At 38.5% G+C, this 15112-nt stretch overlaps 1 protein-coding gene and 1 pseudogene across 1 annotated transcript; both read left to right on the forward strand.

Moving 5' to 3' along the window:
• The first annotated feature begins 1704 nt into the window (after positions 1-1704).
• LOC138147641 (olfactory receptor 10G7-like) lies at positions 1705-5895 on the forward strand (annotated as a pseudogene).
• Positions 5896-10030: 4135 nt separating this feature from the next.
• Positions 10031-11666, forward strand: LOC138147693 (olfactory receptor 10G4-like). Its single transcript, XM_069070267.1, has one exon. It carries the CDS (start codon positions 10725-10727, stop codon positions 11664-11666), a length of 942 nt encoding a protein of 313 aa, XP_068926368.1. The 5' UTR covers positions 10031-10724.
• The last annotated feature ends 3446 nt before the right edge of the window (positions 11667-15112 follow it).

A 15112-nucleotide genomic window follows, 5' to 3' on the forward strand; every position in this document is an offset into this window, starting at 1 on the left:
GCCCTGTAAGTTTTCTTTTGATCTCTACTGTGCACTTTTGTACTTTGTTATTTTTTCCCTCCCACCGCCATCCTCCAGAAGGCTATAATGAAGTTGGGATATGTTTCTCTTTAGCTATAGATATTTAAATATACATATACATATATCCATACATATATAGACATATAGTTTTCTAAGCAAATTCTACTCCTTATCCTCATTTTTATGTTACTTTCTCTCTGTTTCCTATCCATCCTGACTCCTCTACTTTATCTCTACCTACTACTTTGCCGTCCCATTACTTCCCTACCACCCTCCAAGGATCTTTCCCCTATCCTCCCATTCCCATAAATCTAAACACCCTTCTGTACTGCACTTTTACCTATTCTTTCACCCTCTTTTCTAAAGATCCCCTCCTTATCCTCTCCTTACTCCCTATGCCCCTACCATTTTATTTCTTCTGAATTTAGAAGACTTTTATACTCTTCTAAATATATATACATATATACACATACATACATATATATGTATATATTTTCCCTCTTAAACCCATTCCTGATGAAATAGATTACCAAATCTACCACCTCTCCTCCCACATCTAATTCCTCTGTGTCAATTCTTCCTCTTGCAAATCATTTGAATAAAATAATTACCCTTTTTTAATAGTTCTTAAATGGTTTTATTTTATAAAATCATATCATACTTGGTTTTACCCCCATCTTTCTTGTGAGCTACCCAATATTAATGGGAATCTTAGACATATGTTTAACATTTTACATATATGATAAGTAAAGTCTGTCCTTATTGAATATCTTATAATTAGTCCTTGGTGTGTACCCTATATTCCCCTGGCTCTTGCATGACAAATCTTCTATTAAGTTCAGGGATTTTTTTAAACAAAGTCTTGAAAGTCTGACAGTTGATCAAATGTCTTCTTTTTTATTTCAGCATTATGCTTAACTTTGCTGGATATGATATTTTTGGCCAGAGTCCCAGTTTTTTTATTCTTTAATATATACTGTGCCAAGAATTGCAGTTCTTTAATGTTTCCACTTCTAGGTCTTGTGTGATTCTAATTGTGGCACCATTATATTTAAATTGTTTTATTCTTGTTGCTTTTAATATTTTATCCTTGTGCTGGCAGTTTCAGAATTTGACTATGATATTTCCTATGTGTTTTCCTCATAGGATATCTTTTAATTGGTGATCAATGGATTTTTTTTTCTATTTCTACTCTTCCCTCAGCCCCCTTGTTCTAATGCTTCAGGAAAATTTTCTTTAATTATTTATTCTATTATTCCATCAAGATTCTTTTTTGATCATAACTTTTAGTTAGTCTGATTATTTTTATGTTTTCTCTTCTTGATCTATTCTCCAAATCTGTTGTTTTTCTTTCAAGATGTTTCACTTTCTCTTCTGATTTTTTATTATTCATATTTTATTTAATTATTTCTTGATCCCACTTCCCTCCTGAGAGAGGCCCATCTCCATTCATCCTCATCTTTATCTTACCACTTGACCCAGATCACTTCGAAGGAGAAAGTGAGACTGGTGACTTGCACAGCCCTCCTCACTTAAATCTGATTTACTTGCAAGTCATGGAATCACCTTCTTGATGTTATGGTTCTCTTTGAGAATGAAGGTCAAACAACAATGATATGGTGCTACAACTTTTTATAATGATGTTTCCTTTCTCTTTCTTTAGGTAAGGAATTCATTGTCTAAATGGAAAGGAAAAATCAGAGTTTTGGGACCATAGTCATCCTCATGAAGATTCTTAATCTACCTGAAATATACAGTGCCTTATTTGGGATTTTCTTAGTGGTCTATGCACTCACTCTGGTGGGGAATCTCTTCATTTTGCTGCCAATTAAAGGAGACTCCCACCTCTGCACCCACAAACTACTACTTCCTGGCTAACCTCTCTTCTGTCTAACCTTCATTGACATATAATTCTCAACTGTAACTATGCCCAAGATTCTCATGGGCCTCCTTTCTTCAGATGGTGGAGCCATCTCTTTCCACAATTATACTGCTCAGCTCTAGTTTTTTCACACTCTGGGTGGGGTGTTTTCTCTACATAGTCATGCCCTATGACCACTGCCTGGCTGTTACTGACCTTCTGTGCTATGCCACCATGATAAGTGGAAAAACTTGTGCCTTTCCAACCAGAGGCACATGACTTACTGGCACTCTTCTTATTGCTGTCCAGACTACCTTGACATTCTGTTTTCCTCATTGTTAACCTAATCAGGTTCAACATTATTTCTGTAATGCACCTCCTCCCATCCTCCAGCTGGCCTGGGCAGACACCTCAGGCAATGAGATGATAATCTTTGTCAACATTGGGGCACTGACCATTAGATGTTTCTAATTTTGAATTTTCCTTTCCTATGTATCTACTGTCCATGACATACTAAAAATCTGCACAGGAAAGGGAAGATACAAAGCCTTCCAGACCTGTGACTCCTACTGCATTATAGGTTTGGGCCTTATCTCTTCATTTACCTGAGACCAGGCTGCAAAGATGCTGTGAATGTAATTGTGGCTGTTTTTTATACTGTGTTCACACCTGTGCTTAAACTGTCTGCTATACACATCAAGGAAAAAGGAAGTGAAGAGAGCTACAGAAGACAGGATTTTTTTCTAAAAGGAAATGGATGATTGGGAAGGTGTGGGTAGAACATGTCTATATTTTCTTCTATATATATGTATATACATATACACATATATGTTCATCTATGCATATATATATGTGTATAGATGAATATAGATGAGATGTTGATGTAGATATCTTGTCACACTCCATTAGGTTTCCTTTTGAGAACCAGAATATTCTTTGCCTAGATACTTTAAATGTTTGCAAAATGTTTAACCATTTAGGAATGTAATTTAGAATCCCATTGATTAAAAGAAAGTCTTGGGGGTGGAACCAAGATGGCAGAGTAGAAGTACAAACTTGGTGTGGGCTCCCGTTCCAATCACTTCCAATACATGTGAAAAAAGACTCTAAACAAGCTTTAGAGCTACAGAACCTGCAAAGTGACAGAGAGAAACAAATCTCCCGCTGAAGGAAGTCCAGCAGGTGGACAGGAAGGGTCTATCACTCCAAGCTGGGAGCCAAGCACAGTCCAATGTGAGCTGCATGGTTCTGGCCCCGGGGAGGCCCGAACCAGTGGCTGCCATAACTGACTTAATGAGAGTGAATCATCAGCAGCTGTGGTGGTTTCTAGACTTCTCAACCCATAAACACCAAAGATAAAATAAGGTCAGTGGGGAACTCTGTTGGAATGGGGGGGGGGGTGGGGGAGGGTGGGGGGGAGGGACCGAAGAGTGTTGTCTGGCCCCTGCCCCTGGGGTGAGAAGCAGCTAGAGGTGGCTATGCAGCCACCTCCACATGGCTGCTTCCAGACCTCCTGGCCTGCAGATTGTAGGGGACCAAGTGACCATTCAGAGGGTAATTGCTCCTGCTTGAAACTGCTTGGATCTGGATCATGGTCTTGAGTGGTGGTCCTGGGGTGTGTGACCAGTGAGTCAGAGCGTGTGGGGGCTGTAGAGAGGACATCCTCCTAATAGCTCTAGCAGCTGCAAAAACCCCAGCAAGGGATATAGCAAAGAACTCAAACATCAGGTAATTGGCTGTCAATATGAACAAGCAATGAAAGCACAAACAAATCATAGAATCCTTTTTTGGGAACCAAAAGGCCCAAGGAATGGAGTGGGAGGAAGACAGGGAAGTCAGAAATCCTTGTTATAGGAATGGAATGGACATTTAAGGAATGGAAATTTTAAGATCTTCCCTGCCCCTAGTCCATTTGATAGGCTTAAGTGCACCTAGAGCCTGTGGTAGGAGGTTTGTTTTTCAGGAGATACTTTGTGATTGGGCAGTGGGGTCAAGAGGGTTATTACATTCTCTGAGCCAGGAGAAGGCTGATCTCTGAATCTCTGATGTGAGGCTTTGCTTTGGGGCTCACTTTGAGAAGAGTTGTGTGATTTGACCAGATGAGACTCTGGGCAGTTGCTGAGAGCCCCCCAGCTTTGAAAAGCTCAAATGTTGCTGCTTCCCTCTTGGGTAACTGACTAGGTATAGATGTAATGGTTGGACAGTTGGAGGCCTGTCTGCTTGAAATATTTCTCTGTCTTGTAACTTCTGCTTGTAACGTGACTGTATACTCTGAAGTTTGGGGTGCTGACTTTTCCCCCTGAACTAGGTAAATGATGTGTTTGATTGATTAAGGCAAGATAGTTAACCCATTTTGAGTTGCTTTCCTTTAGAAAAGCAGATCTAAGAACCTGTGTTGGCAGCCACCCTGGGGATGCTGTGGTGTTTGCTGCTACACTCCTTTATCAAAAGCCTCCAAGAAAAATATGAACTGGTCACAGGCCATGTAGGAGCTCAAAAAGGATTTTGAAAATCAAGTAAGAGGGGGCAGCCAGGTAGCACAGCGAGTAAGAGCACCGGCTCCAGTGTTGGGATGACCTGGGGATCGAATCCCAGGTTCAGACACTTAGCACCCACCCAGAAACACCTGGCCATGTAACCTTCAGCAAGTTACTTAACCCCAATTGCTTAGGGGTGGCCAGGTGGCTCAGTGAGTAAGAGCACTGGCTCCAGTGTCGGGATGACCTGGGGATCAAATCTGGGCTCAGATACTTAGCACCACACCCAGAAATAACTGGCCATGTAACCTTGAACAAGTTACTTAACCCCAATTGCTTTAAAAGAAAAAAAAAGACATCTTCATGAGTTCAAATGTAGCTTCAGACATGTACTTGCTGTGTGACCCTGAACAAGTCAATTTAACCTTGTTGGCTTCCATTTCCTCATCTATAAAATAAGTTAGAGAACAAAATGGCAAAACACTTCATTATCTTTTCCAAGAAAACCCCAGGTGGGGTCCTCAAGAGCTGGACATGACTAAAACACCTGAACAACAACAAAAAAAGAAATTAGATTAACTTTTATAAGGAACATAGGCAAGAAAAGAAAATCTGTTCTCTCATTTGAAGACTATGTATCACTATACCTCCCTAATATCTAATAGATTTGGACAACGGAAATAAGAACATCCCTGAAACTTTTATATGTGACCTAATACTGTGGGTATTAGCAATTGATTTTGCTAGTACCAGTTTTTTATGCTATTCATATAAAAATACTGAAAGTTCCAATGAGATTAATTGAGAGCTATTTCCCACCACTACCACAAATATAACTTGACTGACCAGTGGATTTCATTTTCCTTGGAAGGCAAATTACAGAATTGTAGAATGACAGAGAAGCAAGGGACTTTGGAAGTCATCTAGCTCAACCTGAAGCAGAAATGTTTTTGACAATATATCTAGCAAATGGATATGAAGCCCCTACTTCAACACACCCATGGACATAGTTTTTTTTTGTTTTTGTTTTTCTATATTTGTTAAATTTTTTTTTCTCATGAGAAAGTGCCTGGCAGGGGTGGGGTATAAAAATGATAGAACAAATAAAATTTTGGGTGGGGAGGAGGCATTACAGGCTGACTATGCTCAGACAAGGTTGGATCAAGAGTCAGCTCTGCAAAACAAAACATTTTGTGTGATGGGGAACACTTCTTTTCTTACTAGGAACCCTGATATTAACCCTCCAATATTCTGTTGGACCATGTTTATCTTTTCAAGGAGAAACAGGGTGGAGTTTGGATGGAGAGAAGAGATGGTTCAGACTCTCCAGATTATCTTGTCAATGTAAATCTTCCTTGATTTGTGTGTTGTGAAGTCTCTCAGCTGCTACCTGCCATAATTTCTAGATCTGCTCTTGGTCTGAAATTGCAGGGGTTTTTAGATGAAGGATTTCAGGAATTCTCCCAAGGCAAAGGATCAAAGAAAACTGTGAAACATGTGCCTAGCATTGAGTTTATGACATCTAATCATTATTAATCAAACAATCATTTATTTGTCAAGATTTAAGGAATCTAGCAGCACATCCTAAGAAACAAGTTTTCTTAAGGACAAAGGACATGTCCACAATATCTAGTGATTAAATGAAAAAATCAGGAGTCAACTCTAGGCCTTTTGACTCAAATATCAGTTTAACTTCTCTGTCCTTTATGTCTTAAGTGCTTTAACTAAAAGGAACAAGGCAAATTGGAGGAAAGAATACTGAATTTAGCATTGGGGACCTGGCTTTGAATCCAGTAGTCATGTAACCTCTCTGGGCCTCACTTATTAAATGATGAGGTTTTATTTATCTAGTCTCTGAGATCCCTTCTAACTCTGTCTATATGGCCCATCTGATTACAAAGAAGAGACACTACATGGTTTAGCAGATTGAGAGCTGGCCTCAGAGCTAGGAGAACCTGGGTGTTATTCAAATTCTATTTCTGAAACATATAAGTCATGTGATCCTTAGCCACTTAGTTCTAACCAACATTCTATGATCCAGAAGTTTCCAGGGAGATGCTTACTTTCAGTACTAGATAAAATTTCTTTATCAGATATTTCCCTACAACAATGAAATTACCGATCCAGTCCCCATATTATAAGTAAGTGTCAATAGGTACTCCAAAAAATGTAGAAGGATCAAAGCTAATAGAGAGGAAAATCTAGAATGGGTTCTGGTTAGGCTCATTATTCCTCATTAGTTTTTTCCCCCCACTTTCCATCAGCTGCTCTGTTGACTTTGACTCCATGGAATAATATACCCTCCTCAACCCGGCCCCTCCAAGATAAACTGATCCCCTGAAATCTCATCACCATGAAGAATGACTCAGGTTTTGATACTCTACACTTTCTTAACTCACCCTTACTTGCCTCTTACTGGAGAGCAGAGCACTAAACTCCTCCCACAGGCTTACTTTATTTACTGCTTTTCTGGTAACTGCATTCTCCGTCAGCTGCTAACTCCCAACTCCACTCTGAGCACCAGCCCCTTTTCACCTTTCTTTTTGCATATTGTCTTCCCATGATAGATTGTAAGGTTCGTGAGGGAAAGGATTGTCTCTTTTTCTCATTTGTACCCTCAGCACTTAACATAGTGTGTGTGTCTCAGTAATAAGAGCTTAATAATTGCTTTGAATTGAATCAAGTTGGAAGTCACCTAATTATAGCTCTCTCAGGATCAAAATGGAGAGTAAAGAGTTACATTCCAGATAGGAATAAAACTAGCAATATCCAGACTATTTAAAATTGACTTTCTTCAGGGGTGGCTAGGTGGTACAGTGAATAGAGCACAGACCCTGGAGTCAGGAGGACCTGGGTTCAAATCCAGACTCAGACACTTGACACAATTAATAGCTGTGTGATTTTGGGCAAGTCACTTAACCTCAATTGCCCTCCAAAAAGCAAAAAAAAAAAAATACTTTTAAAAACTAATGCTTAAAGAACTGGGAGTAAGAAAAACTGAGTTTGAATCCTGCTTTAGACATTAGCTGAGTGACCATAGGCACATTAAATCACCTCTCTGAGTCTCAATTTCCCAATCTATAAATAAGAAAGATGGACCATATAACCTCAAAGATCTCTTTCTACTCTAAATCTATGATTATATAATGTTTTTTTTAAATGAAGCGCTTTTCATGTTAATTGTCCGGTCAGTGTAAATTGATTGAGAAAATTATTGACAATAAAAAGAGTTCAGAAACACTTTTAAATGAGTTTCCATTTCATTAAAACATAATTTGTTGGGGCAGATAGGTGGCACAGTGAATAGAGCACTGGAATCAGGAGGACCTGAGTTCAAATCCAGCCTCAAGACACTTAACACAAAAACTAGCCATGTGACCTTGGGAAAGTCACTTAACCCCAATTGCCCTCCCAAAAAGCAAAAAACAAACCCATAATTTGTTAAATTTACAAATAGTGGTGTATGTGTGTATATAATATTTATTCTGTTCACAAACGAAATGTTTTCTTATTTATGAATTCACACCTAGCAATAATTCTATAGCCTACTCCTCTCCCTCATGTGAGAACTATTGAGTTAAATTGTAATTACTGGTACATGAGTTACAAATAACCTTTAGAAAATTAAGTAGGAATCAGGAAAACACTTAAAACCCCAAAGGTAATACAGAATGCCCTCAGGGATGGGGATATCTGCTACCTTTCAATTCATTTAAGAAATACTTTTAAATCAATTTTAGAAAAAAAAATCTTTAAATGCTTCTAGACCTCCAGATTACAGAGATTAAGAGATGATGGCAGCTGCTTCTTGTGAAGTTCTGACCTAAAATAGCATGTGCATATGGAACTATAAGATGTTATATGAAGGACAGACCCATATTCACATTTGAAAACATTCTCAGCCATTTTGCCTTTTGTTTTTCTGTTGAGCTGGCAGCTCTGGGATCCAGAGTGCAATCCCTTCCCCCAGGGCATGTGCACCAATTTAAATTCTTGTCCTTTCTCTCCAGGTCCATTTCCTCTCCTGCCCCTCCCTGTTTAATCTTGTTTTAACAATAAGTAACCTTTTTTTCCTACTGGAAATGTGTGTGTTTTCATTTGAACAATCCCACCTTATCTAGAATTTCTTCCAGGCAAATGAGTAGTGAAGACTAGAAAAGTCTAGACAATTTACATCAGAAAGAGGTAAGTTCCCAGCACTTATCAGATGTTCTTGTTTCTAAGCATTCCTTCCTTTTTTTTTCCATTAAGATACACAGAATTTGTTTTTTATTATTAGTTATCTTGATGTCCTTGGACCAATAGCCCTTTGTTCAGAGGGGACCAAACCCCATTCAGAAATATTTATTACATACCTACTAAATGCATGACACTTTCCTAGGCACTAGCAGGTATTTCTATGTTGACAAAAATGAATAATAGTCCCAGTTTTAATAGAGCTTCCATTTCTTCTTGAGGACTTTGTATTCTACACAGATAAGATAATAATTTCCAAACGTATACATATACATAAGCACTTTTACACATGCACACACATACATATAAGTCTAAGTTGTAGGAAATTCCTCCTTAATTCCACTTATCAATGGAATCCTCTTTGATTTAATAAGGAAAGTCAGAAATGAGATTGGTTCCTACAAGATTAGAAAACAAACATTCCAGATGGAATATGTTTGCTCCTGCTAACAGGTTTGTCTATGCAACTAGATAAGTCTTTTCTCCTATTTTTCCTGATTTGCCTATTCTTTTGACACAGTATGGTTGACAAGAGCACTGAACTTATTGTCAGAAGGTATGGGTCCACAGCATGGGTGCACCAACTTATTAGCTACATCTTTTTCTGAGAATCATTTTCCTTATTTGTAAAATGATTTTAATACCAGTGCTGCCTCTTGTAATAATTATTAAGATTGGGGCGGCCAGGTGGCACAGTGAGTAAGAGCACCAGCCTGGAGTCAGGAGACCTAGGATTGGTTCCAGCCTCAGATACTTAACACTCACACAAAATAACTGGCCATGTAACCTTGAGCAATTTGCTTAACCTTAAATGATTAAAAATAATAATAATTGTTAAGATAAAGTGAAATCAAGGATTGTGAAAGTGCTTTGCAAATTGTAAAGCACTATGGCAATGTAAAGGACTGTGATCATTCCCCACCAATGAAGTTTAATTCACTTTCCTATGAGAAACTTTCATTTGCTATTTATACTGTGCTAGTAATAGAGATCCTGGCAACAAAATGAGACTGGTTTAAAATTCTAGCTCCTCATATAGATGACTCATTTTCAGTTTTGTTCTCTGTTTAGCAGGTCAGAATACAAGTTCATACTTGAGATCCTTATGTAGACTGTTCCCTATCTTTTCTATTTAAGTAACCATATTTTTACATGGACATCTGAGTGCCCTCTGACTTGTCTGCAAAAATAGGGCTGTTACATATTCTTTAGGTCTATTTCTGTATCCCAGTTTGGATAATTTAGAAAATAATTGCTGAACTAACGAAGTGAGTATTGATTTAGTAGTCAACCAATCTAGTTGTTTGCTAGGCAGGACAAATATAGGACTGCCTGGGCTAAGAGTTCTGGTTTCTGGACACAGCTCTACTATAAATTGCCAATGGGACCTCGAGAAAGATCACTTCTCTGACTTTTAAGTGTTCCCTCTGTAAAGTAAGGGAGTTGGACTGGGTAGCTTCAGTTGGTACTTCAAAATTTGACATTCTGTGTGTCTCTAATTTGATTTTCATTGGACTGGGTTGATTCTACATTCAAGGCATGCTAGATTTGTAGTACTGTTTGTGAGGCAGTTTGGGAAGCCACAATATTATATGGCTGACAAATATTCCCCTGTCAACTGAGGTGACAAGTATATTGCAGGAAAGAGGTGAGGGTTTACTGTAGTCATAGTGAAAGACATTTCACTGCTAAGTGTGGGATATTGAGAAAGTCAACTAGAAGCTGCCTCTGATTTTGTGCCTCTTGGAAGTATGTGGTCTAACCCCACCCTGCCCAGTAGAAAGCATACTTTATTGTGTCCTAGTGTCTTTAAGTTCTTAGTCTATTAAGCTTGATTAAAAAGATAAGATTCATTTTGTTTTCCTTATCCAACTCTAAATATATATGTGTATAGATAGATAGATAGATAGATAGATAGATAGATAGATAGATAGATAGATAGATAGATAGATAGATGGATGGATGGTTATAAAGGTACCACCATCCTTCATCCAACACTGATAACTTTCCCATGCAGGGTGTTTGTAAACTTTGGTATCCATGAAGTTCAAATGTTTTGTTCTATGTGGTGTGAATTCTTTGTGAATATAGTTTCTTTCTTTCCTTTAAGAAAGGGGTCCACTGCCTGAATGAAAAAGGAGAATCAGAGCTTTGTGACTACGTTTATCCTCATGGGGATTCCCCATGCACCAGAACTAGATATTGTCCTATTTGTAATTTTCCTAGTGATCTATGTACTCACTCTTGTGGGGAACCTCCTCATCCTGCTGGTGATCAAGGTGGACTCCCACCTCCGTACTCCCATGTACTATTTCCTGGCCAACCTCTCCTTTATTGACATGTGGTTCTCTACTGTTACTGTGCCCAAGATACTCATGGGTCTTCTCGCTCCAGATGGTGGGGCTATCTCATTTCACAATTGTGTGGCCCAGCTCTATTTCTTCCATGTTCTGGGGAGCACAGAGTGTTTCCTCTACACAGTCATGTCCTATGACCGCTACCTGGCTATCACTCATCCATTACACTATGCCTCTATGATGAGTGGGAAAACTTGTGCTCTTTTAACTGGAAGTACATGGCTCAGTGGTTCAGTGCACTCTGCTATTCAAACTATCTTGACCTTCCGCCTGCCCTACTGTGGCCCCAACCAGATCCAACATTATTTCTGTGATGCACCCCCTATTCTCAAATTAGCCTGTGCAGATACCTCAGCCAATGAGATGGTGATCTTTGTCAACATTGGGGTGGTGGCCTCTGGTTGTTTTTTCCTGATTTTCCTTTCTTATATGTCCATTGTCCATGCCATCCTAAAGATCCGCACAGCAGAAGGAAGACAAAAAGCCTTCCAGACTTGTGCTTCCCACTGTATTGTGGTCCTCTGTTTCTTTGGGCCATGTGTCTTTATTTACCTGAGACCAGGCTCCAAAGATGCTGTGGATGGAATTGTGGCTGTTTTCTACACTGTGCTCACACCCGTGCTGAATCCACTGGTGTATACACTGAGAAACAAAGAGGTGAAGACAGCTCTGCTTAAGCTAAAGAGAAGAGAAGTGTTTGCTCAGAGAAAATAGACAATGGGGAAAAAAATCATGCCTATATTTTGAGCTTTGTGTTTTTAAACATTGTATGTATTACAAAGGTAATTGTTGAAGATCTTTAGTTTGTGAATTGAAAACAAAGTCATATGTCTAGGAATCCAGTACCTCTTATAGTCTTTTTCTAAAAAGGATTTTGTCTCTTTTACTTTCTTTTTTCAAAGAAGCAGAATATCCACTGATAGTACATAGAATGCCAATATCCTAAAAGCACTTACTTAGCAACCAGCAAACATATTTCTATATCCCAAATGTGCTTGTTGGCAATTTCCTTTCTACTTCTTCCAATATTTCATTCCTCCTGAACTGGCCCTTCATCATTGCAATAGCCTATTAACTCTGAATATATCCCTGTTCTCCCTATCACCTTTCTGAGACTTCTCTTTACAATCTTGAACCATTATTTCACCAGTTAAATATGATACTATTTTCAATCCTTGAATCCCATCCCTTCCTTCCTTGTCATTCTGCTTTTTATACCTGGCATCTTCTTGGGTCACACTTATCACTTGTCCACTGCACTCTCACTGGAAGCCTGATGGAGGAAGTCACAAAACCACATACACTGGATCCACTATAAAGTGCACTGAGACCTTACTGCTACATAGATACCTTTTCATTTCATCACTTATGTATTCCCCATAGTAATCCCTACAGAAGATGTTTCAAAACTTTCTCTTCATGTCCACAATCAAAATCACCAACCATCTGTGTTTCAGTAGTTTGACTCTTTTTTTAACTAAAAGGATTAGGGCTATCCTTCAATCAACTTTTTCATCTCACTCAGTCTCTCTTCTTTACATTTTACAAATCCATTACATCTTAACTATCTTTTCCTTCTTAAGTCTTAAAGGATAAGATGACCCTTTTTCTTGTCAATGATAAACTCTCCACTTTTTCCTTTATCTTATCTACTTTTACCTTCATCAGGAGTTTGTCCTTTTAATTTTTCCTTTCTCTTTTTATCTTCCTTTTATAATTATATATTGGTTCCTTTCCTTCTTATTACAAACATGCTTAGCTTTCTCATATCCTTAAAACATTTCCATGTTCCTACTACCCACTCACATTGGATTTTCTGCATCTCTCTTCCCTTTACAGACTCCTAGAGTCATTTTATTTCATTCTCTCCACTACATAATTCACTCCCTTTTCTTTCCCTTGCAATTTAACTTCCAACCCTGCCATTCTATTGAAACTGCTCTATGAAAGTCTACCAATGTTTTAACAACTGCTAAGTTAAAAGGTTTTGTCTTAGTCCTTACCTTCCTTGGTCTTTCTGTAGCATGTGATACTATTAACCATCCCCTCCTCTTAACTCCTCTTCCTCAGATGGGGAGTCAAGACTGCAATTTATCAGATGGGCAATTATAAGAGCATTGTGAATGAAGGACTTTATAATGTACAAGGAAATTTCTGAAAAACCAGTCTGGGAAATGACCAAATTCTAAGCATGAAAAAGCACAAATACTATTCAAACATACATACGTGTGTGTGTGTGTGTGCATTCATTGCAAATTTAAATGACAGTCGAGGGTGTTTGGCTCTGAGGTGGACCTGGAGTCTCTCACTATAACTTTTTTATTTTAAAAAAAATCCTCTCAATGTGACATTGCCATCATTAGCTTTATAAAGGAGTAAAGTTTTCCTAATATCCATTTTGACAACATAGTATAGTACAGAGTCATTAGACTGAGCTTGGAATCAGCAAGTCTTGAATTCAAATTTAATATCACTTACTTCTTATGTATGATCCTGGGAAAGTCACCTAACCTCTGTTTGCCTTAGTTTCCTCATCCTAAAAATAGGGAGAATAATAGCACCTACCTTCCAGGGTTATTGTAAAGAAAAATAAGATAGATGTAAAGTATTTTGCAAATCTTAAAGCAACCCACAAATGCTAGTTAGTAATAGTAGTATTAATATCGTTTTAAGTTTTGTCAGGTATCATTTCACTCACAGCAATAACTGCTAATATTCCCAACATTTCTCCTATTGAATAAAGTTTATTTTTTCAATATTTAGCAATTCTGTAAACTACCTTGCAAGATGCAAACCACACTTTTAAATATCAGAGTTATGGCCTTTCAAAATGCTTCTTTTGCTTATTAAAAGCATTTCATTTTCTGTAGCAAAGTCTCTCTTTGAGAGCAAAGCCAAGATAGTAAAAGCAAAGACTCGCCTGAGCACTCCCAAATTCCCCTCAAAACAGCTTTAAAATAATGCCTCAAATTGAAGTCTGGAGGGGTAGAACCAACAAAAGGTGGAAGTGAAGTAATTTTCCAGCCCCAAACAATTTAGGAGGTCAACAAGAAAGGTCTGTATCACTAGGGTGGTGCTTGGGCTTGGAACACAAAGGCAGCCCATCAGTCCAGCAGCAGCCTTTGAGGGTGCCTACATTAGGGCTGAGGCTATAGGGGTTCTCAGCACACAGAGTAAGAGGGTTGGACAACTGGTTGAAAGGAAATTATAGGAGATGCTTTGTTGGCATTCAATGCAGGACTATGTTGTCTTGTCTATGTCCAGTTCTGGATTGCAGTTTCAGAGGAATAGGAGGAGCATTTGTGGTCCTAAAGGTTCAGGGACACTGGTAACAATTCTAAGTCAGAGGATGATGCTTGTGGTCATTCACATGGGACCAGGGTCCCTAGTTTCACATGCAAGACAGAAAAGAGGGCTGATATTTCTGTTTGTAGGAAAGCAGGAGCCTGAGGCACAATTCCCAGGTCATAAGAACAAAAAGCACTTGAGGTCACAGGGGAGCAGGGGCCCTGGCCACAGTTCCAGGATGGAGAATTCACAGATCAAGTCTTGAAAGAGATCATTTTGGGATGCCAGGAATATTATAGCCAAGTCCCAAAGTTCCTAAATGAAGGAGAAAATATTGCAAGTAACTATAAAGAAACTATTATAATACTATGGAACTACACACAGATTTATAGGCTACCATGTTAAATGAGAAGAGGGCTTGGAATAGGATATTCTGGAAAGCAAAGGAGTTAGGATTATGACCAAGAATAATCTATCTAAGAAAACTGAATACAATCCTTTGGGGGGGGGGGAATAGATATATAGTTGAATAGAAAATTTTCTTTCAAATCCAAGACTCAACAGAAGGTAAACAAGAAAGAGAAATCTTAAAATATTCACTAAGGTTAAACTGTTAACATTACCCCATGGGAAGTTGGTACTGTAACTCCTAAGAACTTTCTCATTATTAGGGTTATTAGAAGGATTATATGTAATCAGAAGGCACAAATGTGAGATGACTATGATGGGTTGATTTTTAAAAAATAAAAATTAAGGGGTGATAAAGAAGGATGCACTGAGAGAAGGGGAAAAGGAGAAGTAGAATGTGGGGGCAAATTATCTCACATAAGAGAGGTAGAAAAGGAAGAGCTTTTACAATGGAAATGGAAATG

The sequence above is a fragment of the Petaurus breviceps genome, unplaced genomic scaffold (assembly GCF_028583685.1).
Source record: "Petaurus breviceps papuanus isolate PSGF00001 unplaced genomic scaffold, PetGlider_PUasm1.0 90804, whole genome shotgun sequence".
NCBI classification, from domain to species: Eukaryota; Metazoa; Chordata; class Mammalia; order Diprotodontia; family Petauridae; genus Petaurus; species Petaurus breviceps.

Excerpts from the sequence above, each read along its gene's own strand:
- LOC138147693 (XM_069070267.1), top strand. The coding sequence starts at position 10,725 with ATGAAAAAGGAGAATCAGAGCTTTGTGACTACGTTTATCCTCATGGGG.